The sequence below is a fragment of the Rattus norvegicus genome, chromosome 1 (genome assembly GCF_021556685.1).
Source record: "Rattus norvegicus strain SHRSP/BbbUtx chromosome 1, alternate assembly SHRSP_T2T, whole genome shotgun sequence".
NCBI classification, from domain to species: domain Eukaryota; kingdom Metazoa; phylum Chordata; class Mammalia; order Rodentia; family Muridae; genus Rattus; species Rattus norvegicus.
The window spans coordinates 107,005,735-107,028,937 of record NC_141534.1 but is presented as its reverse complement, the minus strand read 5'-3'; the positions used below and the strand labels follow the sequence as shown (position 1 = coordinate 107,028,937).

At 52.4% G+C, this 23,203-nt stretch overlaps 3 protein-coding genes across 18 annotated transcripts in view; 2 read left to right on the top strand and 1 right to left on the bottom strand.

Annotated features, from left to right (window-relative positions):
- The window catches only part of Ppfia3 (PPFI scaffold protein A3), a 28,935-nt gene extending 22,739 nt beyond the window's left edge, over positions 1 to 6,196 (top strand). For 2 of the 3 annotated variants that reach the window (XM_087595343.1, NM_001270985.2), the window contains exons 22-30: positions 1,570 to 1,632; positions 1,794 to 1,820; positions 2,829 to 3,004; positions 3,519 to 3,616; positions 4,044 to 4,219; positions 4,301 to 4,369; positions 4,555 to 4,726; positions 5,061 to 5,132; positions 5,297 to 6,196. In XM_087595343.1, coding sequence (XP_087451469.1) covers positions 1,570 to 1,632; positions 1,794 to 1,820; positions 2,829 to 3,004; positions 3,519 to 3,616; positions 4,044 to 4,219; positions 4,301 to 4,369; positions 4,555 to 4,726; positions 5,061 to 5,119 — 840 coding nt within the window. In that variant the 3' untranslated portion in view covers positions 5,120 to 5,132; positions 5,297 to 6,196. The remainder of the gene's footprint in view (positions 1 to 1,569; positions 1,633 to 1,793; positions 1,821 to 2,828; positions 3,005 to 3,518; positions 3,617 to 4,043; positions 4,220 to 4,300; positions 4,370 to 4,554; positions 4,727 to 5,060; positions 5,133 to 5,296) is intronic. The other variant, XM_087595361.1, reaches the window with a different exon arrangement.
- A 122-nt stretch (positions 6,197 to 6,318) lies between these two features.
- Hrc (histidine rich calcium binding protein) lies at positions 6,319 to 10,041 on the bottom strand. Its single transcript, NM_181369.3, is given in 6 exon segments — positions 6,319 to 6,416; positions 6,606 to 6,642; positions 7,048 to 7,102; positions 7,300 to 7,368; positions 7,739 to 7,809; positions 7,889 to 10,041. Coding segments are annotated over 6 exon segments (2,262 nt in total). The 5' UTR covers positions 9,882 to 10,041; the 3' UTR covers positions 6,319 to 6,379.
- A 1,454-nt stretch (positions 10,042 to 11,495) lies between these two features.
- Positions 11,496 to 23,203, top strand: part of Trpm4 (transient receptor potential cation channel, subfamily M, member 4) — a 29,838-nt gene continuing 18,130 nt past the window's right edge. For 6 of the 14 annotated variants that reach the window (XR_015650065.1, XR_015650107.1, XR_015649822.1 and 3 more), the window contains exons 1-9: positions 11,496 to 11,624; positions 11,858 to 11,928; positions 17,192 to 17,366; positions 17,636 to 17,816; positions 17,946 to 18,109; positions 18,330 to 18,513; positions 22,486 to 22,547; positions 22,676 to 22,867; positions 22,980 to 23,079. Coding sequence is in view for 3 of the 14 variants with exons in the window: in NM_001136229.1 (NP_001129701.1) it covers positions 11,601 to 11,624; positions 11,858 to 11,928; positions 17,192 to 17,366; positions 17,636 to 17,816; positions 17,946 to 18,109; positions 18,330 to 18,513; positions 22,486 to 22,547; positions 22,676 to 22,867; positions 22,980 to 23,079 (1,153 nt within the window). In the remaining 11 variants the exon portion in view is untranslated. The remainder of the gene's footprint in view (positions 11,625 to 11,857; positions 11,929 to 17,191; positions 17,367 to 17,635; positions 17,817 to 17,945; positions 18,110 to 18,329; positions 18,514 to 22,485; positions 22,548 to 22,675; positions 22,868 to 22,979; positions 23,080 to 23,203) is intronic. The other 8 variants (XR_015649831.1, XR_015650273.1, XR_015650268.1 and 5 more) reach the window with 3 other exon arrangements.

Below are 23,203 nucleotides of genomic sequence, written 5' to 3'. Positions count from 1 at the left end.
CCGTGTCACACACACATAAGATAAACACGTTATTTTAAACATGCATTCTAACATGAAGGGTGCTCAGTGCTACGGCACTGTTAGCAAGCTTGGGTTGGGGGTCCAGTCTGGACATGGATTCTGAAAAGACAGAAGAGAATTCCACGGTTATGTCTAATTTTACAGTAAATCTTCTCTTCCATGCTCCCATTGGCCTGTTTGCCTCTTGGGTCCTTTTTGTTTTTGTTTTTGTTTTGGTTTTGGTTTTCTCTCTGTCCTGGAACTTGCTCTGCTGACCAAGCTGACCTTGAACTCACCTGCCTCTGCCTCCCAAGTGCTCTCTTCTCTTGGGTTCGTGAGTGTAATTTAAGGACAAGACAAAAGGTTATCCCTTGAAATGCCGTCAGCAGATCTCTTTTCCTCCTTTGAGTCTCCACAACCTTAGGTCACACAAGTGTTACGGTTATTGTTAATTTCATCTGCTAGTCTATCCATAGGCAAATGTTCCAAAATGTTATTGATATAAGGTCTGACTTTGAGGTTCACCCAGGCTGGCCTGGAACCTATTGTGAGCTCTTACCACAGACCACAAGAATGGGGGGGTCACAATGTCATTGTCATTGTGTGTGTCCTAGGGATTCCCCCTAAGCCTTGTGAATGCAGACCCTTAGCTCCTGGAGAACTCTAGGCAATGCCAATGCCCAGTGAATCCACAGTCTCTTTACTTCGAGACACTCTCCCTGTGTAGCTCTGACTGACTTGCTTGTGCAGTCCTGCCTCTGCCTCCCCAGTGCTGGGATTACAGGCCTGCTCCACCATGCCAGGCTCCCAGGTTTGCCCAGCACAAGTGGCAAACCTCTTCCTGCTGGTATACCTCTCCCTTTGCCATGTCTGCTGTCACCTTCTCAGTCCTCACTGTGTATGACACCAGGGAGGTGACATCAAAGGCCCAGCCCCCCCCCAAAAAAAACCCCAAACTCCTTTTTAGATTTATTATGTGTATGGATGTTTTACCTGCATGAGTGAATGGGAGAGTGCCTGGTTTCCCTGAGACAATTTCTCTGAGTAGACCAGGCTGTTCTGGAACCCACTGTATAGACCAGGCTGACCCTCCTGCCTCTGCCTCCCAAGTGCTGGGATTAAAGGCTTGTGCCACACATGTTCTTAACTACTGAGTCTTCTCTCCATCCCTGAAATCTTTAAATTTAACTTTTATGAATACATTTATATTTATACATTTATATATTTATGAAATAAATGATCTCTCTCTCATCTCTCTCTCTCTCTCTCTCTCTCTCTCTGTGTGTGTGTGTGTGTGTGTGTGTGTGTGTGTGTGTGTGTGTGTTGGTGTCCAGCACAGAGCATGAGTGAAGACTAGCAGTCTACTTTCACCATGAAGGATAGAACTCGGGTCATTAGGCTTAGGGGCAAGCACCTTTACCTGCTGAGTCATCTTGCTGGATGGTTTCAAAGGGTTTCCTCTGGAACCCCAAACAGAATGAGCATAAGCCGATGAGCTAGAGTGGGGCGATTAGGAGACCATCTGTATTCTGTGTCATCACCCATTCCTTAACACCCTGCGCCCTTCAGCCCACAGGAAACGTGTGGATGACACACGAGGAGATGGAGTCTCTGACTGCAGCTACAAAACCCGTGAGTGCCTCCTGCTGGTAGCCCTGGGGGTGGCACTATTCCTACTGGGTGTGGGGGCTGGGAGGAGTCTGTCTGTTAGTGCATCGTCTGTCCCTTCTGTTCTCCTCTGCCTGTCCCCTTAACCCACCCCTTCTCTCCCCCTCTTCCCACTAACGGGTCAGGAGACCAAGGAGATCAGCTGGGAGCAGGTAGGGGTGCAGGGCGGGTTGGACGCATGAGCAGGTTGTGCACGCTGCATGGTCTTTCTGTTTCTCTGCGCCCCACCCCTCGTCTGAACATTCTAAGTCCCTGCCCTGAGGGGAAGGCTGCAGCGTGGAGCTCAGCTGTTCATAGTTCTTGTGTTCATAGTGGCTCGATGGGGGACAAAGTGGGCCCCTCAGTGTCTGCCTCCAGCCTGGCTATTCCATGGTTGTGGGTTGCTCGGAAGCTGGGGTTTGTGGGATTGCTGCAGCTGGAAGGAACTGCCCGGTATGGGAGGGGTTTGCATTGAGGGGATGGGGAAGAGGGCTGCCCTCACTGTTCAGGAGCTCTGCACAAGGGTTAGCTGTGCTAGTTATGGTGGCCTTGAGGTGGGCCAAGCAAGTGAGAGGCGGGGAGAACACAGTACATCGTGGCCTGGAGAAGAGAGACACAAGGTGCCCAGCTGGAACTTGCCAGGGGTGGAGACACCCGGTTGAACTCTGATCTGTTTCCTTGCCCTAAAGCTGCAAAAGACTTTGGGCTTGTCTCATAGCCTTATCCTAAACTGAATTGCTTGAACTAGTATTTTCCGGGTATTGCAACAGTGATGTCTGTGGGTGGCAGGAGAGCCACGCTGAAGTCCTGACTTTCCGGGTCTAGTCATGTTTGGGCTGAATGGATGCAGACCTGCAGGGCTGGGGGCCAGTTGATGGAGCCCTTGCCTAGTGAGTTCCAGCACCAAGCTGGAGTATGGGGTACACATCTGTAACCCAGCACTCAAAAGGGTGGAGGTAGGGGACTCTAGTGTCATCCTCAGCTTCACCAAAAGTTTGAAGCTAGCCTGGGCTACATGAGACCCTCAGCTGGTCCAGTGGTCCCAGTTGTAGAGCCAAACTGTTCTGTGGTGGGAAGAGAACTAGTTTGGGATGGGGGGTGGCTGGACTTTATCCTTTCCCTATGCATATGGGAAGGGACAAGAAGGTCTGACCCCCTCCCTCACCTGCCCATGGCCCCAGATCCTGGCATATGGCGACATGAACCACGAGTGGGTGGGCAACGACTGGCTGCCCAGCCTTGGGCTGCCCCAGTACCGAAGCTACTTCATGGAGTCGCTAGTTGATGCTCGGATGTTGGACCATCTGAACAAGAAAGAACTGCGAGGCCAACTCAAGATGGTGGACAGCTTCCACAGGTGGGGGCTGCCTGGCCAATGGGAACAGCCCAAGGGGAAGAAGTCATAGCCCTTTAGAGAAACTTTGGCTAATGGGAAGTTCCATTAAATTTTCGCTTGGTGTTCCTTGAACCAAAGATGATGGTCCATAGAAAAATTGATAACTGGTGACCTGCTACTGGGGAGGCTGGAGGACTACAAGTTTGATGTTAGCCTGGCTACAGAGTGAGTTCAAGCCCAGGAAGTGTTAAAAGATCTTGGAGAGAGAAAGGGAGACAGAGAGAGAAACACAAGCAAGAGAACACAAGTAACCAGTACGGCACTGGGACTTCGTGCTTCTGCCTAGTATAGGTCACACATGTGCACGCACGCATGCACGCTCACACACACACACACACACACACACACACACACACACGGGACAGAGGAAGGGAGGGAGGGGGAGAAGGGAGGGAGGGAGAGAGTTAGTTCTGTAAGGGCAACAACAGTGGCCTCGGGAAGGCTTCTAGGTGACTCAGTTTCTCCAACTGCTCAGGGTTAGTCTGCACTATGGTATCATGTGCTTGAAACGGCTCAACTATGACCGGAAGGATCTGGAGCGAAGGAGGGAAGAAAGCCAGACCCAAATCAGAGGTGAGGTCCTGTGGGAGATATGTGGAGGGGCAGACTGAACGGCGGAAAGCCAGAGAAACCAAGAGCTACTAGAAACCGGGGAACCACTATGGGGGCGTGGCCAGACAATAAAATGAGTGTGGAGTTATGTGTGGCTGGACATGGCCACTGGGGCGCGCTATCACACAAGGGGTGGAGCCGGAAATAGGGGCTGGGCCAAGAGAGACTATGAACCTGTTCTCTAGGAGGCGCTGTTCCCAGAAATAATGAGTAGAACCAGTGTGGGGCGTGGCTAGGGAGGGTAATGGGAGTACGGGCCTAGCTGTCCAGTTTCATAGATGACGGATGCAGCGGCATAGAGACCTAGCTAGGAAAGGAAATAAGTTAGGTTAATTTGGCAGGGCTGGCCACTGGGAGGTGCACAGTTAAGAGTCCCTTTCTTCCCCAGATGTGATGGTGTGGTCCAACGAACGGGTCATGGGTTGGGTGTCTGGTCTTGGCCTGAAGGAGTTTGCTACGAATCTCACCGAGAGTGGGGTGCACGGAGCCCTGTTGGCTCTGGATGAAACCTTCGACTACTCCGACCTGGCCTTGCTTCTACAAATACCTACACAGAATGCACAAGTGAGATTTGGCTGGTCAGCAAACATGCCGGGTATCCCCACCTGTATGCTCCAACTAACCTCTTCCCCCTTTTCTTTCCAGGCTCGGCAACTGCTGGAGAAAGAATTCAGTAACCTCATCTCCCTAGGAACAGACAGACGGCTGGATGAGGTGGGCGTGGCAATGAGGTCTTGTTTCCAATTGCACTTACAAATCCGAGATGAAGGGGTGGGGCTTGGTGTTGCCAACCAAATGTGGCTGGATGTTGAGCTTAGTGAGGGTCACTATTAATGCAGAGGGGTAGAGTCAGAACTTGTGCCCTCCTCCCTCACCTTGGGTTCCTATCAAACAATTAGGACAGTGCCAAGTCCTTCAGCCGCTCCCCATCCTGGAGGAAGATGTTCCGTGAGAAGGACCTCCGGGGTGTAACCCCCGATTCAGCCGAGATGTTACCCCCCAACTTTCGTTCAGCTGCAGCAGGAGCCCTAGGCTCACCGGGACTCCCACTCCGCAAACTGCAGCCTGAAGGTAGGGGACTCTTAAAAGTGACAGTCCAGACCCTATTCATGTGTTAAGACAACCTCCATCTGGTCTAGCCTACCTGCCTGGGCTACAGGCAGTCAAGACAGTCCGGCTGCTTAGTAAGATTGTTTCAAAAAGTAAAAAGAGAGCTGAACAAGTAGCTCACTGGTGAAGGAACCGCCTAGAATTCCACTTTGAGGAGCTGGGGGTGTGGTTCAGCGGAGGGCTTTTGACTGGCAATTCCGTGGTCCCGCCTTCAATCTCCAGTATTAGGGGGGAGTGGGTGTTTCCTAGGGTACACTAGGGTAGTTCCAGATTGAAGCGCCGTTGCTCTCTCTAGGCCAGACTTCTGGGAGTTCACGAGCAGACGGTGTTTCGGTCCGGACTTACTCCTGCTAGTGTGCACCTCCAGGTGAGGACTCGGCCAGGTGATTTTTAGGGTTCAGGGTGGTGCCACGGGAACGCGGGATGGCGTACCAGATGGTTCCCACTCTGTGAACTGTCTGACCTCAATGCAAGTGACTTCACTCCGAAGAAGACCCTTCCGAAGGCTGGGCCGTTTTCCCTCCTTTCCAGAGTATTGTCTAGCCAGAGACCGCCGTGAGGGAGCTCGCCCCTGCGGACTGCACCACCTACACATACCAGCCGGGTGTGCGTGTTCCCGCCTCCCAAATGGACTGGGCCTGGACCAAACCACAAGAAATGGACTTAAAGGGGGCAGCCGAAGAAGAGGACAGGAAGAAATCCCACCCCAAACTTCCGCCTCCCTTTTCTCTACTTTGTAATTTATTAATCCGTTTCGAATGGGAGCCAGGCGCCCTGCACCTGTGGAAAGGGGGCGGGGCTTCCCTCTCGGGCCGCATGCGGGGAGATGCCACCCCTCCCCTTTCTATTGCCCAGTCGCGGGGCCCAAGTCTTCCTTTTCCGTCCGCTAGGAGGGGAGGGGAGACTCGCTGCTACAAGCCTCGCCCCCAGCCCCTCCCCCCATGCCACTCAGCCCTGCCCCGCTGCGTCTTGTCGCCAGTCCTCGGGGTCATCTGCAAGCGGGGTTCCCTGACCCTCCTCCCTGTCTCGTGTTCTCCGAGGCCTCCCCGCCCCCGTGCTATGGCGGTGTCTGTGCCCAAGGGTCAGGGACCAGGGACGCAGCACAGCGTTCCTATTTCCCCTCTGACTCCGGGGTTTGCATGGGAAAATCCCTCTGTCAACTATGCCGCTGGCGATGTGGCTGGGGAGAGGACGGACAATGGGGAGCCCCCACCCCGACTCGGCCTCCTGGCTCCAGGCGTTACTCAGTGATCACGGGTAAAGACCTAGTGTTTCCAAAAGCTCTGGTGTTGACCAGCCTTTTTTTGAGACAGGGTCTCACTTTGTAGTCCTGGCTGGCCTGGAACTCACTGTGTAGACTAGGCTAGCCTCGAACTCACAGAGATCCGCCTGCCTCTGCCTCTGCACTGAGATTAAAGGTGTGTGCCACCAGTCCCAGTTTTTGTTCTTAAGATGTTAACCTCCAGAGCAAGGAGTCGAGACTGTCCGTCTTGGGCCCTCTAGGAGAGGCCGTTGCCTTGTCCTACCAACAGGACACACCCCACGCTGGACACTGATGTTTCTAGGAGCACATTTATTCAGAGAAATAAATGCGGCTCTTGCCAGGTGGCCAGATCAGGGCTCTTGCGTCTCCAGCATGTCAGCCACAGCTCTGGACAGGAGAACAGGAAGAAGGTTAGTTAGCCAGTGTGCAGAAGCCACTTGACCATCATGACCCTCATCATGAACATAAGAAGAGAACATGGAGTCCAGGGTGGATCTTTAGCTCACAGTGGGCCAACCCTCCTCTAAACGGGTCCCTTGAACTGCATCATCTCCCAGCCCAGCCCCACACACTTACTGATACACAGAGGAGGAGAAATAGTCAACGTAGCTTCCTGTGAGGGAGCAGAGAGAGGAGAGGTTTGAGGGGCCTCCAGGAGGGGCATGGTCGGGGAACACTCAGGGCAAGTGCAGAAATGTGCCCAGCCCCCTTCTAATTCCCACCTCAACTGAATCACACCCTTCTTGCTTTGGACCCTCCGGGTTGCCCCACCCCTTAGTATCTATTTACTTTGGTCCCACCCACTCACTTCTAGGACTACCCATCAACATTACCTCAATCTAAGCCATATCAGATTCTGCCCACAGGACCTTTGCCATGGCCACACCCCTACCCTACCCATTTAACCGCAGACCACAGCCTTGGTTCACAGCTCAGGCTGGCTCCAACCCCACTAGGATTCACTTTGCTGGGCCCTTCCCCCTCTGTGGGTGTCTGACTCTCCCTCTTTGCTGCTCACCTGGAGTGCAGAGTGTGTCACAGACCAGCGGGCAGAGGTAGCAGAATTGGCAGTGCTGAGGACAGGGAGAGAACCTGGTCAGGGGACTGAGTCAGGCACAAAGATGAGGAAGGGCCACCCAGGGTTTGAGGCTAGGTGGAGGGTCCACCGGAGGGAGACATGAAGTGATGTAAGGCCAGCATCAGGCCTCGGGCACTCCCGTGGTCCCAGTCAGCTCGGTGTCTGAGCTTGGAGGCTCTGGGAAGGTCTCACCTGACACTGGTCACAGTGTTCCCCCATGTTCTCCTCATCACAGTGGCAGCTTTCACATTCACTACATCGCTGGGAATAGGAGGAGACCGGTCAGAGGAGCCCCTAGCCCCAAATCCCTCAGGAGATGATCATTTCAGCTGTTGACTTCCACATCTGAGCTCAGGGTGCTCCTCTTCTCTGGGGACACCCTCCACCCTGGTTTTCCATCTCAAGACAACCTCAACCTCATGTGACCCATTCACTGGAGGGTGGGACCTGTGAGTGCTCACTGACACCTGTCAGTCACACACTCTGTGACCCTACCCTGGGACCTTAACTTCTTATTGCCCTGCCCCTGGTTTGTTCTGGAAGCATTTGTTTTAGCTCCCCCCACTCCCAGGCTCACAGGCCTCCCACAGCACCCCAGGGCTTGTGGAGTAGATCTGGCCTCAGGACCTACGTTGCAGAAAGAACAGTAGCCACACAGGGACCCTGGCTGGTAGTTCTCATACTCCTGGGCATCCTGCTGACCTGTGGGGACAGGAGGGTAACAGTGACTCCAGTTGGCGAGCTCGGCCTTCCCCATACCCTGTGGAGCCAGGTCACTTACCTGTGACCTCGCGGCTCTCCTCCTCACTGGAACCTTCTCTGGCCACCTCCCTCCCAGCCAGTGGGTTTGGGATAATGGTGAAAGGTAGCAGGTTTTCCTCCAGGATCTCATCATCGTCGTCATTGTCGTCATCATCATCATCACCGTCGCCGTCATCATCATCATCATGCTTCCTGTGATGACTCAGTGGAGCCGAAACTGCAGCCCTGTCTCCCTTGCTCTCTTTCTTATCTTTTTCTTCCTCCTCTTCATCTTCCAGGCTCATGGGGAGGCCATGGCCCTCCTCTTCCTCCTCCTCCTCCTCACTGTGGGCTTCTTGTCTCTGCTTTAAGTCCTCATCTCCCTCTTGAGAGCTGTGGTCATCTTCCTTCCTTGATTCTCCAGAACCAGGACCTGTGGGCTGCAGGGGCTGATGACCAATGTCTTCCTGGACAGATTTTCCGTGACCCTGCCTGGTCCATTCATCTTGATCTTGTAGCCTGTGTCTGGGGGCCTTGTGGCCAAACTCAGTAGAAATGTCTTCGTCGCCATCCCTGGAGACTCTGTGGTGGTGATGTCCAGGGACTTCATTGGTAGAGTCTTCTAGAGAGTCCTCCTCCGCACTGTGGCCTTGGGGTCGATGGCTTGCAACATGGCGGCTGTACTTGACTGTTGCCTCTTCTTGATTCTCACGTCCAAGATCATGGTGAGCATGTCTAGGAGACTGGTGCCAGTGTTCAGTGGAGACAGCCTCATCTTCCTCTTCCTCATTTTGATGGCTTTGGTGACCATGGCTGGGGACATGATGGTAGTCTTCTTCTGAGTCATCCCCATCGTCTTCGTGCTCATGGCCTCTGTGTCTGTGGGCTTGGTGCACATTCTCAGTAGAGCCACCATCATTGTCGTCATCATCGTCATCGTCATCGTCATCGTCATCATCTTCATCTTCATGGCCTCGGCGGCCATGCCGGGTGACATGATCATCTTCATCTGACTCATCCTCATCTTTTCCCTTCCTGTGGCCTTGGGTCTGGTGCCTGTGCCTGTGCTCAGTGGAGTCGTCGTCATCGTCTTCTTCTTCTTCTTCTTCTTCTTCTTCTTCTTCTTCTTCTTCTTCTTCTTCTTCTTCTTCTTCATCGTCATCATCATCTTGTTCTTTATGGCCTTGGTGGTCCTGGGTCTGGTGTCCATTTTCACTGGAGTCACCATCTTCATCATCATTTTCATCTTCTTGGCCTTGAAGTCTGTGGGCATGACTCTCTTCATCTGAGTCATCATCGTCTTCCTCATCATGGTCTTGATATCTGTGAGCTTGGTGTTCACCCTCAGTGGAGACACCATCTTCATCATCATCATCTTCATCATGGTGCCCTTGGTGCCTGTGGCTGTGGGCATGATGGAGTCCATCTCTTTCTTTTGAGTGGCTGTGGTGGCCGTGGGCCTGGTGCTTATCATCAGAGTTCTCCATCACTCCCACCCTCTCCTCCTCCTCTCCATCATCATCCTCCTCTTCGTTGCCATGGTGGTCATGCCTGGGGATGTGACGGTGATCCTCACCGGAGACAACGCCGTCCTCTTCTTCACGGTTGTGGCTCTGCTGTCTGGGGAAGTGGCTCTCTGCTGAGTCCCCTAAATCTTCACTGTTAGGTTTGTGGTGCCCATGGAGCTGTCTAACATGCCCTCTGAAGACCTCTTCTGAGACATTCTCCTCCCCAACTTCATGGCCAGGGTACCTGTGGTCTTGGACTTGGTGGCCATATTCCCTGGAGAAGTCTTCATCTTCTTCTCTGTGGTGTCTGTCCTTCTCACCTTGATAGGCCCCGTGGCTGTGGATGTGGTGACCATACTCAGTTGATAGGTCCTCTGAGGACCCAGGGATACCTGCGTTGTTGTTCCAGTTGCCGAGGCCCAGCCCAGTCCCTCTCAGCTCCTGGGTCACCACTGGAGGGACCAGCAGGATGGCCACTGTGGCCCAAAGGAGACAACTGTACAACCATGGCTCCTGGAAGCCCATGGGGACGTTCGTTTAGCAGCTGAGCGTCTAACCAGGCTGGCTTCAGCTGCCTCTGATGGGTCCTTGTGCCTTTTTTGGCTTTGACTTTCAGATTGTCTCTTTTTTGTGGTACGGCTTCCACTCTGCTTCTCTATCTTCCTTAGGTCTTGGATGACCCTCTGAGGATGTCCCCTTTGGAGCTGTGACCCTGGTTCCAGGACCTCCCTTCCCCACTGCTGGGCCAATGGGGTCTGTCCCCTCCCCTTCTTGTGGCTAAATTTATCCAGAGTCTAAGTTATTCTGGTCACTCCCTGCCTGCCCCTCCCCTCCTGTTCCTCTGGCTCAGGACTGGGTGGTGGAGGGGTCTTCATGTCCAGGAGGGGGGCAGGGACATGGCAAGCTCAAGTTTGGCATCTTTGGCACAAAGGCTAGACTTTTAGAGTGTCTTGCTGGAAAAGTCTGGGGTGCTGGGAAAGGAGGGGTGTGCAGAAGCAGAGCCTGCTGCACGGTAAACACTGGGAAGAAAGCGGGCAGAATGAGACATTCGGTGTGGCAGTGGTGTCATGCAGAAACTGTGGAAGACAGTGAAAGAATCCTGTCCCCAACACCCCATGACCTCCTCTCCCTGGCACTCAGATCTGGGGGCAGGGGACCAGACCAGGGCTATAAATACAACAGGGGGAGGTGCTGGGGGCTCAGGTTACTAGGCCCCAGCTGTCCCCACCAGAGGGACTTGGCTGGAGACAGGTGTCAATGCCTTCTTGGAGGCCCAGTGTCACCCACCCCACACTTGTCAGTATATCCACACTCTTTGGGTTTTTGTCCTTTATGAGACAAGCCCCTCCCCCCATTATAGTCATTGTTCTGAGGGTCCCTTCTTCTCCTCAGGGTTCTACCCTTCTCTCCTACTGTGTCTTCCCTAATCTCTCTCTACTGGTCTCTCTCTCTCTCTCTCCCCCTTTCTCTGTGTGTGTGTCTGTGTGTGTGTGTGTTGTGGGTGATTCGTGTGTGCCTGTCTTTCTGTCTGCCTCTCTCTTTGTGTGTATTGTGTGTGTGTATGAGTCTCTGTCTCTCTGTCTCTTTCTCTCTGTGTGTGTCTCTCTCTCTGTGTGTCTCTCTCTCTGCCTCTCGGTGTATGTTGTGTGTGTGCGAGTGTCTCTGTCTCTTTCTCTCTCTGCGTGTGTGTCTCTGTCTCCGTGTGTGATTCTGTTTTTCTGTCTCTTCTCTCTGATTCTGGGACTCTGTCGCTCTATCACTTTGCATTTCTAGCTGTCTCTCTCTCTGTCCTCTCTCTCTCTCTCTCTCTCTCTCTCTCTCTCTCTCTCTCTCTCTCTCTCTCTCTCTCTCTCTCTCTCTCTCTCTCGGTCTCTGCCCTCTTTTTTCTTTCTCTGGGCTGGGTCCCTCTCTTAGTTTCTGTCTCTGCCTCTTTTTGGGTCTTTCTCTCAGTCTCCGCCTCTCAGAATCTATGTTTGTCCCATGGCTGATATCTATCGTGTGCCCTACTCTGCTTCCTTCGTTTCTCTGCCTTCCAAGTCTGGGTCTTTCGTGTCCCCCAAGCCGACCCGATCCGTGGTTTGGCAGCAGAGTCTGTCCCTGCTCGCAGCCGCCCTCTCCCCGCCTCCCGTGACGTGTCCCGGGACTCCCCGCCCCGGGCTGGGCTGCGAAGTTGCGGATCCGGTTCGGTCGGGCGGGTCGGCGGCTGAGAGAAATACACGGAGCCCCAGGGGCTGCGACGGCAGCATGGTGGGGCAGGAGAAAGAGCAGGTATCGCACAGCGCGGGACTGGGAGGAGTGGGGTCCATAGGCAGCGGCACCTCTGCGGATCCTGGTCAGATGTAGCAGGGGCTGAACCAGGAGTTCCCAGACCGAGCGGCGTGGGTTCCTGGCTGAGCCGGAGGGAGGAGTTCCCAATGTGTCCCGGGGGCGCGCGGGGCTGTCTTCGAATCCCGTGGGTCTTACCCGGGTGCCCGCCCTGCCCTTCTTGTTCCGGTTCTCAGAGTTGGATCCCTAAGATCTTCAGGAAGAAGGTGTGCACGACGTTCATAGTGGACCTCCACGATGATGCGGGGTGAGCAGTTCGCGGCTGCTGACCTGGCAGCTTAGGTTCGCGGGCCCTGCCCACTGCAGACAGGCTCCGCCCCATAGACCGGACTCGCCCCTCTCAACGCAGACAAGGCTGCCCACCACATACATCCCCTTCACTGCCCACCGCAGGAGGTCTTGGTGCACAGATACACCCCACCCACCACAGAAGGCCCCCGCTCAGCACACTCAGGCCCCGCCCACCAAGGACATTCCCGCCTTCATTTCAGACAGACCCCTCCCCTGCCCTTGTTTTGGGCCACGGTACTTAGGGCACACCCCAATCCTGCATTCCCCTCTAGGTGGGGATGGGAGTCATGGAAACGCTTCAGGGATCCATTCTGTGTCTTTGTGTCTGGTCCATGTGTCTCTTTGTATCACTTTGTCTCTGCTTTGGCTTTCTGTGTCATCCTGGCTCAGCGAGCATAGCCACACAGCCCACAGCCGGGCCAGCCTTACATAGCTCTGCAGCTTTGGGATAGCAATTCCCTTCTTGAGCTGCGCTTGTCACCTGGGCACTGAACAGCTCCTCCCTTCTGGGGCTGCTGTGCAAACTAAACAAGGTCACTCTGGGATGTTTCTGGAACTCTGCCCTCCACCTAATAAACACCCGGAAATGTCTGCAACTCCCACGAGAAGAGGGCAATTACCATTGCGTGCTCAGTGCTGTTCTGTGGGTGGCAGGGGACAGGAGCAAGCCCTATAGGCTTCTTGACTGCATTCTTGGTCTCCCTAGCTAGGTCCAGCTTTAAATCAGTTCTCAGGGTGGACTCTTGGCCTGGGACAGCGTCATCTGCTTTCCTTAGTGTGACTTTATCAGGATCCTGTTGTTCCACCACTGTGGGACAGGAAAATGCTGTGTAAATAAACACAGATGGGGTGACACTGAAGTCAGGGGGAAGGGATGGGAGCTGGTGGGATACAGGTGTTGTTGGAAAGATGGTGCAGTGTGGTGCTCTGAAGGTGGCTCTGGGCCTTGAACTGCTCGGTTGAAGTCCTCCCTAAGGGCAGCCCGGCGTGGTTTGAAAACAGAGCAGAGTTCAGGCTGTGTAGAATGTGAGTGAGACGGCTGGTGCCAGACCTCATGAGAGGCCACTTTGCGTGTGGTTTCTGGGGCTGGGTAGGCTCTGTGTGTGTGTAAGCTGCGTGAGAATGGGTAGGAGGTCAGAAAGGTGAGAAGAGAGTGGGGCCCATCAACCAAGATGAGGAGCCCAGAAGAAGCAGGTTTGGACAGGGATACTGAATGCCAGCCCTTCTGCGTATGTGAGGGGCCTTGGACAGGGATATGGGGAGGACTGGGGCCTAGTTGGTACTTAGCAGAAGATCAAGGTTCATACTGGGGTCTGAGAGGTCCTAGTTATGGATGGAAATCAAAACCATGGAAATAGGTGAGGGAAATACAAACCCCTTCCCTTTCTCTCTCCCCCTCTTCTTTCCTCCTTACACCTCTGGGCTTAGGCTGTAATTCAGTGGTAGCACACATACTTAGCATGTGTTGGGTTCCATTCCTAGGACCGAAAACCCAAACCCGAGAAAGAACCCTGCCAGCCATGGTGGTACATGACTGTCATTCGTTCTAGCACTCAGGAGACTGAGGCAGGGGATTCCTGTAGTTCTGAGACCATCTGGGCTAGAGATGCAGACCCCACCCCCTCTGCCGCCAAAAAAAAACCAGCCAAAAAATAACAGCACTAAAAAGCAACCAGGGGCTGCAGTGGTGGCTCAGTGGTTAAGAACCCAGGCTGCTCTTGCAGAGGACAAGTGCTTAGTTCCCAACACATACATGGCAGCTCACAAACACCTTAACTCCCATTCTGGGGGATCTGCCGCCCTCTTCTGGCCTCCACAGGCACTGCACACATGTGGTACACAGACACACATGCAGACAAATCCTCACAAAACAAACAAATCCCCACAAAACAAAAAGCCAAAACATTCACCCACCCACCCTCATATCTCTAAACGCTTTTAAGACAAGTGCTGGCCGCTGCTTTTCCACCTCCTTTCCGGAAGCTTCTTAACTGTCTTTCTTGGCCCCTGGGGTCGTTGGGGTCGTTGGGCTCGCATGGATCTTGGGTGCTCTGAGGGTAGCAAAGGGAAAAGAAAGCCACTATGAGGGTTGCATTACAGTTTTGAGGAGAGGACCGACTAGAAGGACGTTTCCAGAAGGAGTGCATTCCATGGAGGCCAGTCACCTTCTGACAGTGAGATGACACTTGAATGGAGCCATTGTGCCTCACACCCACACAGAGCAAAGGTGATAGGAGGCAGGCAGGCCCAGGAGATGTTGCCAGCACCATGTGACCAGAACCTACTTTCCTCTGTGATGGTGGTGCTCACTGTCCATGTGGAGTGCAGTGACTAACAGAGGTGACGAGGCCCTGCGCTGGGAACTGTGTGTCAAGAAACTGAGTTTTCCTTTGATTTAATTTTGTGTGTGCTCCTGAGCGCAGGTGCAAATGTGTATAGATCATGCATATAGAGGCCAGAGGACGACCTCAGGTAGTGTTCCTCACACACCGTGCACCTTGTTTTGTAGGACAGTGTCTCTCACTAGCTCGGTGTGACCTGGCTAGCCCCAGGGAACCTCTGTCTCCCCCTCCCCGGCACTGAGATGACAACTTGTTTATGGATCCTCAGGATAAACTCAAGTCCTCCTGTCTCAAGGCAGGCACTTTCTCCCCTGAGCTCCTTTAAGTCTTTAGTTTAAGACTTACGTTTAGTTAAGGAGCCTGCGTGGATAACAGGCTCCTGGGGCCAGACGCTTCGGAGGCCAGAGGCTCCACAACGTTCCATGCAGAAGTTTTGACTAAAAGAATAGAGGATACGAGGGGGTCCTGAGAATGAGGTCCTGATGGGTAAGAGGATCAAGTCGGGTGAAACTGAAGCATCACAGGGTCCCCTGGCACTGGAGGAGGAGGTCGCGTCCTTTATTGTAGCTTTGGAGGGACAATGGGTCATCTGTGTGAACCTGATGTGTGTCCTGCGGATGACCAGTACCACAGCCTGCCTCACAGCGTCACCTTATGCCAGGTGTGCGCTGGTGTGCGCTGGTGTGTGCTGGTGTGCACTGGTGTGTGCTGGTGTGCGCTGGTGTGCGCTGGTGTGCACTTGCCATCATCCCAGCACTCAGGGGGTGGAGCAGGAGTTCAAGGTCAGCCTGAGCTACAAAGTTAGTTTTAGACCAGCTCGGGCTCTCAGAAGACAGGGGGTGGAGGGCCTCGGTGGTGGCTCAGTGGTCAGAGGCACAGGAGCTGAGTCCAGTTCCTAGCACCCATGTGAGGCCTCACAACCACCTTTAACTCCAGTTCTGGGGAACCCAACACTCTCTTGCAGCCTCCACAGGAACCGTGCACACACATATGCAGTGTGCTGACATACAGGAAGCCAAATATTCATACATATAAAATATAAAAATATGTAAGAAAACGGACCCACCCCCCCCAGGGCTTGGGCCTCTGGCTCAGTTACTAGAATGCTGGTTTAGCACGCACTCAACCCAGGGCTGTGTCCCCAGCACCTGCAGTTCCAGTGCATGCCTGCAATTCCAGAACTCTTGAGGCTGAGGCCTGCGAATCAGAAATTTGAAGCCAAAAATAAGTAAATAAGAAGAAATAATTTGTGATCAGCTTTGGCTATTGTAAGCTTGAGGCCAGCCTTGGCTACTGAGAGCCTAGTCAAAAGACCACCCACCACCCAAACCCCCACTCCTCTATCAGTGGCTCTGCTAACTTCTGAAGCCACAGGTGAGCCCCGCTATTTGAATTCCTTCTAGAATCAGGGCCAAGGAGAATGTGTTTTCCCCAAGTCCCTGCTCCTTACTCTCGGAAACTAAGGTGACAGAGAGTCAACCTGAGTCCAAGGGACAACTGTACATTTATGACTTTTAAATATTCCTTTTGTTATTTTTAAAATTTATTTTTATTTTACATGTATATGAATTTCGCCTGCATTGTGTTTGTACACCACGTGCGTGCATGCATGGTGTCCAAGAAGGCCAGGAGTGAACATTGGATTCCCTGGGTCTGGGGTTACAGATGGTTGTGAGCCACCATGTGGGTGCTGGGAATTTATTTCGGGCTTTCTGTATGCACTTTTAACACGGAGCCATCTCTCCAGCCCACTGTGTCCTATTTAGAGAGGAAAACCTTCTATCTAAGGAGACAAGAAGTGGAAACCGTCATCTGTTGTCTGTTTCTCAGGATGAGAAGGAATGGAGCTGGGGAAGGATTGTACTGGGGTACAGTGAACAGCGAAGAACATGATTTTACCTTCTAGCTTCCACCCGGGTCCAGCCACTCACTCCTGCCTTTCTGCCTGAGAAGGCAAACCTGGGGCTGGGCAGAGGCTGGCTGACAGGCCAGCGCATGGCCAAGCGCCCTCCTTACAGTCAGGGAGCTCTGAAAAAGGCTCGGCTTTTCTACTGTGAAATTCTGAGTTATTTAAAGCTTTGTTTGGAGTTCATGCAGCTGGGGCTGGTTGCTATCCTTGCTTCAGGAAACACTGACTTTCTTGGCTCCTCTGAGTTCCGTGGGGCTTTTACTATCTTTGTACCTTTGGAGGAGGAAATTTAGTTTCAGAGAGGTGAAGAGACTTGCCCCGAATTGCACAGCGGTCTCAACTTCCGGTACCCAAACTCCCATAGCTGTTTCAACTTCCGGTATCCAAACTCCCTTTGAATCATTCTTTTTATTTATTTTTATTTTTAATTATTATTTTTTTTTTAATTTTCAATTTTGCTTTTTGAGACAGGATTTCTCTGTAGACCAAGCTGGCCTCAGTGTGGGGTTACAGGCATGTGCCACCACACCTGGCCTTCTCTTTCCTTTCGTTTTCTTTCTTTCTTTCTTTCTTTCTTTCTTTCTTTCTTTCTTTCTTTCTTCCTTCCTTCCTTCCTTCCTTCCTTTCTTTCTTTTTCTTCTTCTTTGCCATTATCATTTTTGGTTGAATCATTCTTTAAACTTTCTTTTTCATAGCATATGTCCTTCTTTGGGGCTTGGGGCAGCAAGGGCACTTGCCATTGGCTGCCTCCTATTTTTCCTTCTTCTCCTGCAGGCCACTCTCCCTGTCCTGGCTTATTTGAGATGAGCTTGGAAATAAGGGCTCCTTACCTCAGTTTCTTCTCCAGACAGTCAGAGCCAGTGCTGGGTTTATGGCAGACTCTGTCTCTAGGGGCAGGATATAGACATTTGTATAGAATGGATTCAATGGGGACACCCAGGGTTCATACTCTACCCTCATGCCCCCAGAGGGACCTTGTGCCAGTGTGGGCAACCTCGGGATGCCCACCCTTCTGTGGCTGTGGAGGATGCCTTTGGGGCAGCCGTAGTTACCGAGTGGAACAGTGATGAGCACACCACGGAGAAGCCCACAGATGCCTACGGGGACCTGGACTTCACATACTCTGGCCGAAAGTCCAGCAACGTGAGGCCTGCATGTCCGGGGCGCCAGGCTGGGTGGGGCTGGGGCAACGCTGAATGTGTCTCCCCACTGGTCTGCCTTGTCTTTGCGTGCCTCTGTCTTAAGAGTCTGTCCCCCCTCTCTCTCTTGGTCCTTGCAGCCTCCCGGTCTGTCTGTCTGCTTCTCTCTAGGTTTCTGTCCCCTCTCTAGACTCCATCTGCATTTGTCTGGGTCTGTCTCCTGCTGTCTCTGTCTCTCTGTCCCCCACGTGTCTCTTCCTCCTGTGTCCACAGTTCCTCCGGCTGTCTGATCGCACGGATCCGGCCACTGTGTACAGTCTCGTCACCCGCTCTTGGGGCTTTCGTGCTCCAAACTTGGTGGTGTCAGTGCTGGGGGGGTCGGAGGGCCCCGTGCTACAGACCTGGCTGCAGGACCTTCTGCGTCGTGGGCTGGTGCGAGCAGCCCAGAGCACAGGTGACCACGGGGGTCGGAAACTGTCTCCTGGGCCTCGTCCCCACTGCTGCCCTGGTTGGAGTACATTGTTCCCCTTTCCATGTCTTTGCTCACCGTTTTCCACTCTGTCCCTTGCTCTGTCCTACATAGGGGCCTGGATCGTCACTGGGGGACTGCACACAGGCATTGGTCGGCATGTGGGTGTGGCTGTGAGGGACCACCAGACGGCCAGCACCGGGGGCAGCAAGGTGGTGGCCATGGGTGTGGCCCCCTGGGGAGTGGTCCGGAACAGAGACATGCTGATCAACCCCAAGGTGGGAATGGGGTTCAGAGAAGAGGACCTGGTGTGAAGTGCTGGTCTGAGGGAGGAGGGCAGGGAGTAATCCTGAAATCTGACGGAGGAGGCTGGTAAGGACTCCTGGGTCTAAGTAAATCTGGAAGAGATCCTTGGATCTGGTGGAGGAGGTCAAGGTCTGGTCCTCGGGTCTGTGGGGGAGTGTTCTGTCCCTTCTAAAAGACTTCTCTTTCTGGCAGGGCTCATTCCCTGCAAGATACCGGTGGCGTGGTGACCCTGAGGACGGAGTTGAGTTCCCCCTGGACTATAACTATTCTGCTTTCTTCTTGGTGGATGATGGTACCTATGGCCGCATGGGTGGTGAGAACCGCTTCCGCCTTCGGTTTGAGTCCTATGTGGCTCAGCAGAAGACCGGAGTGGGAGGTGAGTGGGATTACTGTTCTGAAGCCAGCACTCCATGGGCCAGGTGTGGTCAAGATTAGGCAAAGTTCCTCTGTTAGGAGTCTTATCCATGCTAGGGATGGTGGCACAGACCTTTAATCTCAGCACTTGGAGGCAGAGGTAGGCAGATCGCTGTGAATTTGAGGACAGCCCAGTCTACACAGGATAGCTAGAGTTATGTAAAAAGACCATTTCTCAAAAGTAAAATAAAATGAAGGGGGTATGAATAGATGGCTCAGTAGTTAAAAACTGCTGCTCTTACAAAGGACCTGAGGTCCATCTCCAGCACCCACTTTGGGCAGCTCACAACTGCCTGTAACTCTAGCTCCAGGGAATCCAGGCTCCCTCTGCTGGCCTCCTTAGGCATGGCACTCACAGGCACATACACACAGAGACACCTACAAGTACACACGCACACAGAAGATTTTTTTAAAAATTGATCTTGCCATGTGGTGGCACATGCCTTTAATCTCAGCATTTGGGAGTCAGAAGCAGGTGAATCTCTGAGTTTGAAGCCAGCCTGGTCTACAGAGTGAGTTCCAGGGCAGCCAGGGCTACCCAGAGAAACCCTGTGTCAAAGGTGAAAGATACTCTTGAAATAGTTCTAGATACAGAATACTGAAAGCAATAAAGTGAAGGACTTTTACCTCTGGATCCACTTATGCAACAGCTTTCAAAAACAGAATAGGAGAGGCCCAGAAGCTTTGACTTTCCCTCTGTGTCCAAAGCTGCTTGCCCGCCTCTCCTGTCTATGTGAACATAGGATGAAGCTCCTTATTCACCTAGGACCAGAAATGTTTTCTATTTCAGGCATGCTGTATATATTTTACCTGTTGAGCATTCCTAAGCATAAAAAAAAGTCAGAAATCAAAGATGTTCCCCCCAGATCTTTATTTGGGCATCATGTGAACACTTACAAATAATTTCAGATGGGGTCATTGCAAATTAACATGTGACCTTGGACCATGACTTCCTTTCAGTATCACATCACCCTTGCTGTGAACTCAACTTAACAAATTGAATCATAAGAAGGGACATAAAGGGCTGGAGAGACGGCTCAGTGATTAAGAGCACTATTAGGCTCTTCCTGAGGACCTGAGTTCAATTCCCAGCAACCACGTGGTGGCTCACAACCACCTGTACTGGGATCCAGCGCCCTCTTCTGGCCTGCAGGTGTACATGAAGAGATAATTTTTTTTTTTTTTGGTTCTTTTTTTTTTTTTTTGGGTTCTTTTTTCGGAGCTGGGGACCGAACCCAGGGCCTTGCGCTTCCTAGGCAAGCGCTCTACCACTGAGCTAAATCCCCAACCCCTTTTTTTTGGTTCTTTTTTTCAGAGCTGGGGACTGAACCCAGGGCCTTGCGCTTCCTAGGCAAGCGCTCTACCACTGAGCTAAATCCCCAACCCCGATAATTTTTTTAAAAGAGAAAATGCTATTTAAAAAGGAAGAAGAAAGGACATTAAAAAAAAGGTTCCAGGTGTGGTGGGGCACACTTTTAATCTCAGTGATCTACAGGCAGAAGTGGGAACAGCCCAGTGAGTTCCAGGTCTATACAGGGAGTTCTAGGACAGGCAGAGCTATGAATAATGAGACCCTGCCTCAAAAACAAAAAAAGTTGAAGAGAAGTGAATTATTTTCCTCATCCCCCTTCCCCCACTGGAGTCCTGGGTGTTTGACAGTTCTATGCACATGTATTCTTTTTCTCTCTTCTTTTCTCCCTCCATCCCTTCCTCTGGGCAATCCTACTGCCTCAGCCTCCCAGTGGCATTTGTTTCTCCTTCTCTCATGGTGTTAGACGTGATCCATCACATCTTCCTTGTGTGTGATCTTTACGCCCAAGCTTCTTTACCTCTTCCTGCCATGCTGGCAACTGAACCAGGGCCGCGTGCACCCCAAGCAAGCGCTGGACATGTGAGCTACACCCCCAGCATTCCCAGCTCTCGTACTATAGATGACAGCTCACGTGTGGAATTTCCCCAGGTGACAGATGCTAGGGAATCTTACGTTTGAGTCACCTGGCACGAGTCACCATGGTGAATGCGTGTGCTTGTGTGTTTTCATGTGTAGATATGTGGGTTTTACATCTCGAATGGCCTGACTCGAAGCCAGGCCTCCATAGTCACTGTCCTATCCTGTGATGAGGCACCTTGTCCAAGGCAACACTCACAAACATTTAACTGGGGACTGGCTCACAGGTTCAGAGCTGTAGTCCATGGAGGAAGGCATGGAGGGACACAGGCAGGCACGGTGTTGTAGAAGTGGATACCAGTTCTACATCTGGATTCACAGGGTGCAGGAGGAGAGAGGGTGACACCGGGCTTGACTTGAGCATTTGAAACCTGGCAGCCCATCCCAGTGACACACTTACTCCAAGAAGACCGCACCTCCTATCTTTCTTAAATAGTGCCACTCCCTGGTGACTAAGTATTCAAATATATGAGCCAGTGGGATCACCCTTCCTCATACCAGAACAGTAACTTTTTAGTTCTTTACAACAGTTTTCACTTTTATCCGGAGTCCATGATTGCGGGGCCAGCGAGATGGTTCAGCAGGTGGAAGGCGTTTGCTGTTAAGTCCAATGATCAAATCCCTGAAACCCACGTGGTGCAAAGAAGGAATCGATTTCTGCAAGATGTGCCTCTGATTTAAACACACATGCACATGAACACATACACACACATATACACACATGAAATAAATTAATCTAAGAGAGAGAAGAAATAGTTTTAGCTGGATGTAGTGACACTTGGGAGGCTGGAGGAGGAAGGCTGGAGCAGCAGGCTGGGCTACAGAGTGAGCCACTGTCCTCTAAAAACACACACTTAAATGTAACCGTCTTGTTGGCGTCTGTTATTTCCTCAGCCCAGCGCTCCAGGATGCCATGATGCTGCCCAGCCTGGTGCAATCTACTTGATTATTTTACTGGGGTGGAATTAGACTGCAATACCTTCGTGTGCCTTGACTAGTGAACTTTGTGAATGGTTTTATGGTGCTAAGATTGCCCGTCTATTTGTATCTTCTTCCTTTTCCGCTTGAACTCTCACCTCACTGGCCTTTAGAAGGCTTAGCCAATCATAAGACTGACTTGGGAGCCAAGAGTCCCAGTCCCAAGCTCTGCTCCCATCTGAAGTTAAGGTGACTGCCCTGGACTTCTGGACCTGGTGCTGTCACCCCCAGCACTCCGTAAGAGGATCCGATGTTCAGGGTCATCCTGGGCTGCACAATGTGTCAGAGGCCATAATGCATGAGACTTAGCCTTAAAAAATATGGGAGCTGAAGGTGCTGGGGCATGACTTGACAGATATGTGCTTGCTGGGCAAGAATGAGGACCTTAGAGTTGACACTAGCCATGTTGGCTGCAGCAGCTCAAATCTGCAATCCCAGCTCTCCTATGGTGAGGTGGGCGACAGAGACTGCTAGCTTGGTGTATGCGGTGGTGTATAACAATCACCTCAAATCAAGGTGGGAGGTGAGGAGCGACACCTGAGCTTGTCCCCTGACCTCCTCGAGCACATATGGCACGTGCACACCTATGTTCATGTGCACGATCACACACACACACACACACACACACACACACACACACACACACACACCATACAACACTCACATATTAGTAGTAAAACCCAGACAGTCTTCAGCAATTAACAGCACCTGCTGCCAAGCCTGATCACACGAGTTCTATCCTCAGGGCCCACAAAGCCGAAAGCGAGGATGGACTCCCACAAATTGTTCTCTGACCTTCACACATTCGTGAGCACCACCCTCCCGACACTATATAAATGAATGATACAAATTTTCAAAGAAAAATGACAATTCCCATGATGTTTGGCCACAGAGTTTGGGACAAGGTCAATGTCTGCCCCAAGGGACTCCGGGGAAATGTAGTTCTTTCCCATCCCCAGCAAAGGCTGATAGAATGCGACCATGTTTCCTTCTCCCTTTTTCTCTCAGGGACTGGAATTGACATCCCTGTACTCCTTCTTCTCATCGAAGGCGATGAGAAGATGTTAAAGGTATCTGGGGCTGCATCCTTGTTTTTGAGGTGGGAGGAGAGCTGAGGGCCCAGACTTGGCAGGCGAGAGTCTTAGGGATAAGGGGACCGCAGGGCGGAACCCTGACTGGCTCTCTCCTTGTTCTAAAGCGGATAGAGGATGCCACCCAGGCTCAGCTCCCCTGCCTCTTGGTGGCTGGCTCTGGGGGTGCTGCAGACTGCCTGGTGGAGACCCTGGAAGATACTCTGGCCCCAGGGAGTGGGGGACTCAGGCGAGGTGAAGCCCGGGATCGAATTAGACGTTACTTCCCTAAAGGAGACCCCGAGGTCCTGCAGGCCCAGGTATGGCATTGTGGAACCATGGCGGGAAGGTCTGGGCACCCTGGCTAGCAGGTCCTAAGGATAGGTGGAACCACGGGGCTGTGCTGGGGGTCTAGAGTTGTGTGTTCTGCAGGTAGAGAGGATCATGACCCGAAAGGAGCTGCTGACAGTCTATTCATCAGAGGACGGCTCCGAGGAGTTTGAGACTATCGTTTTGAGGGCTCTTGTGAAAGGTAGGATGGAGCTTCAGTGCAGCTGTGGCTGACTCCCCACCCTCGATCCTCTAAGCCTAAGGCCACACCCTTCTTTGTGTCTCCTATGTCTTTCCTGCTTCCTAGGTTTCTGCTAGATGCTGTT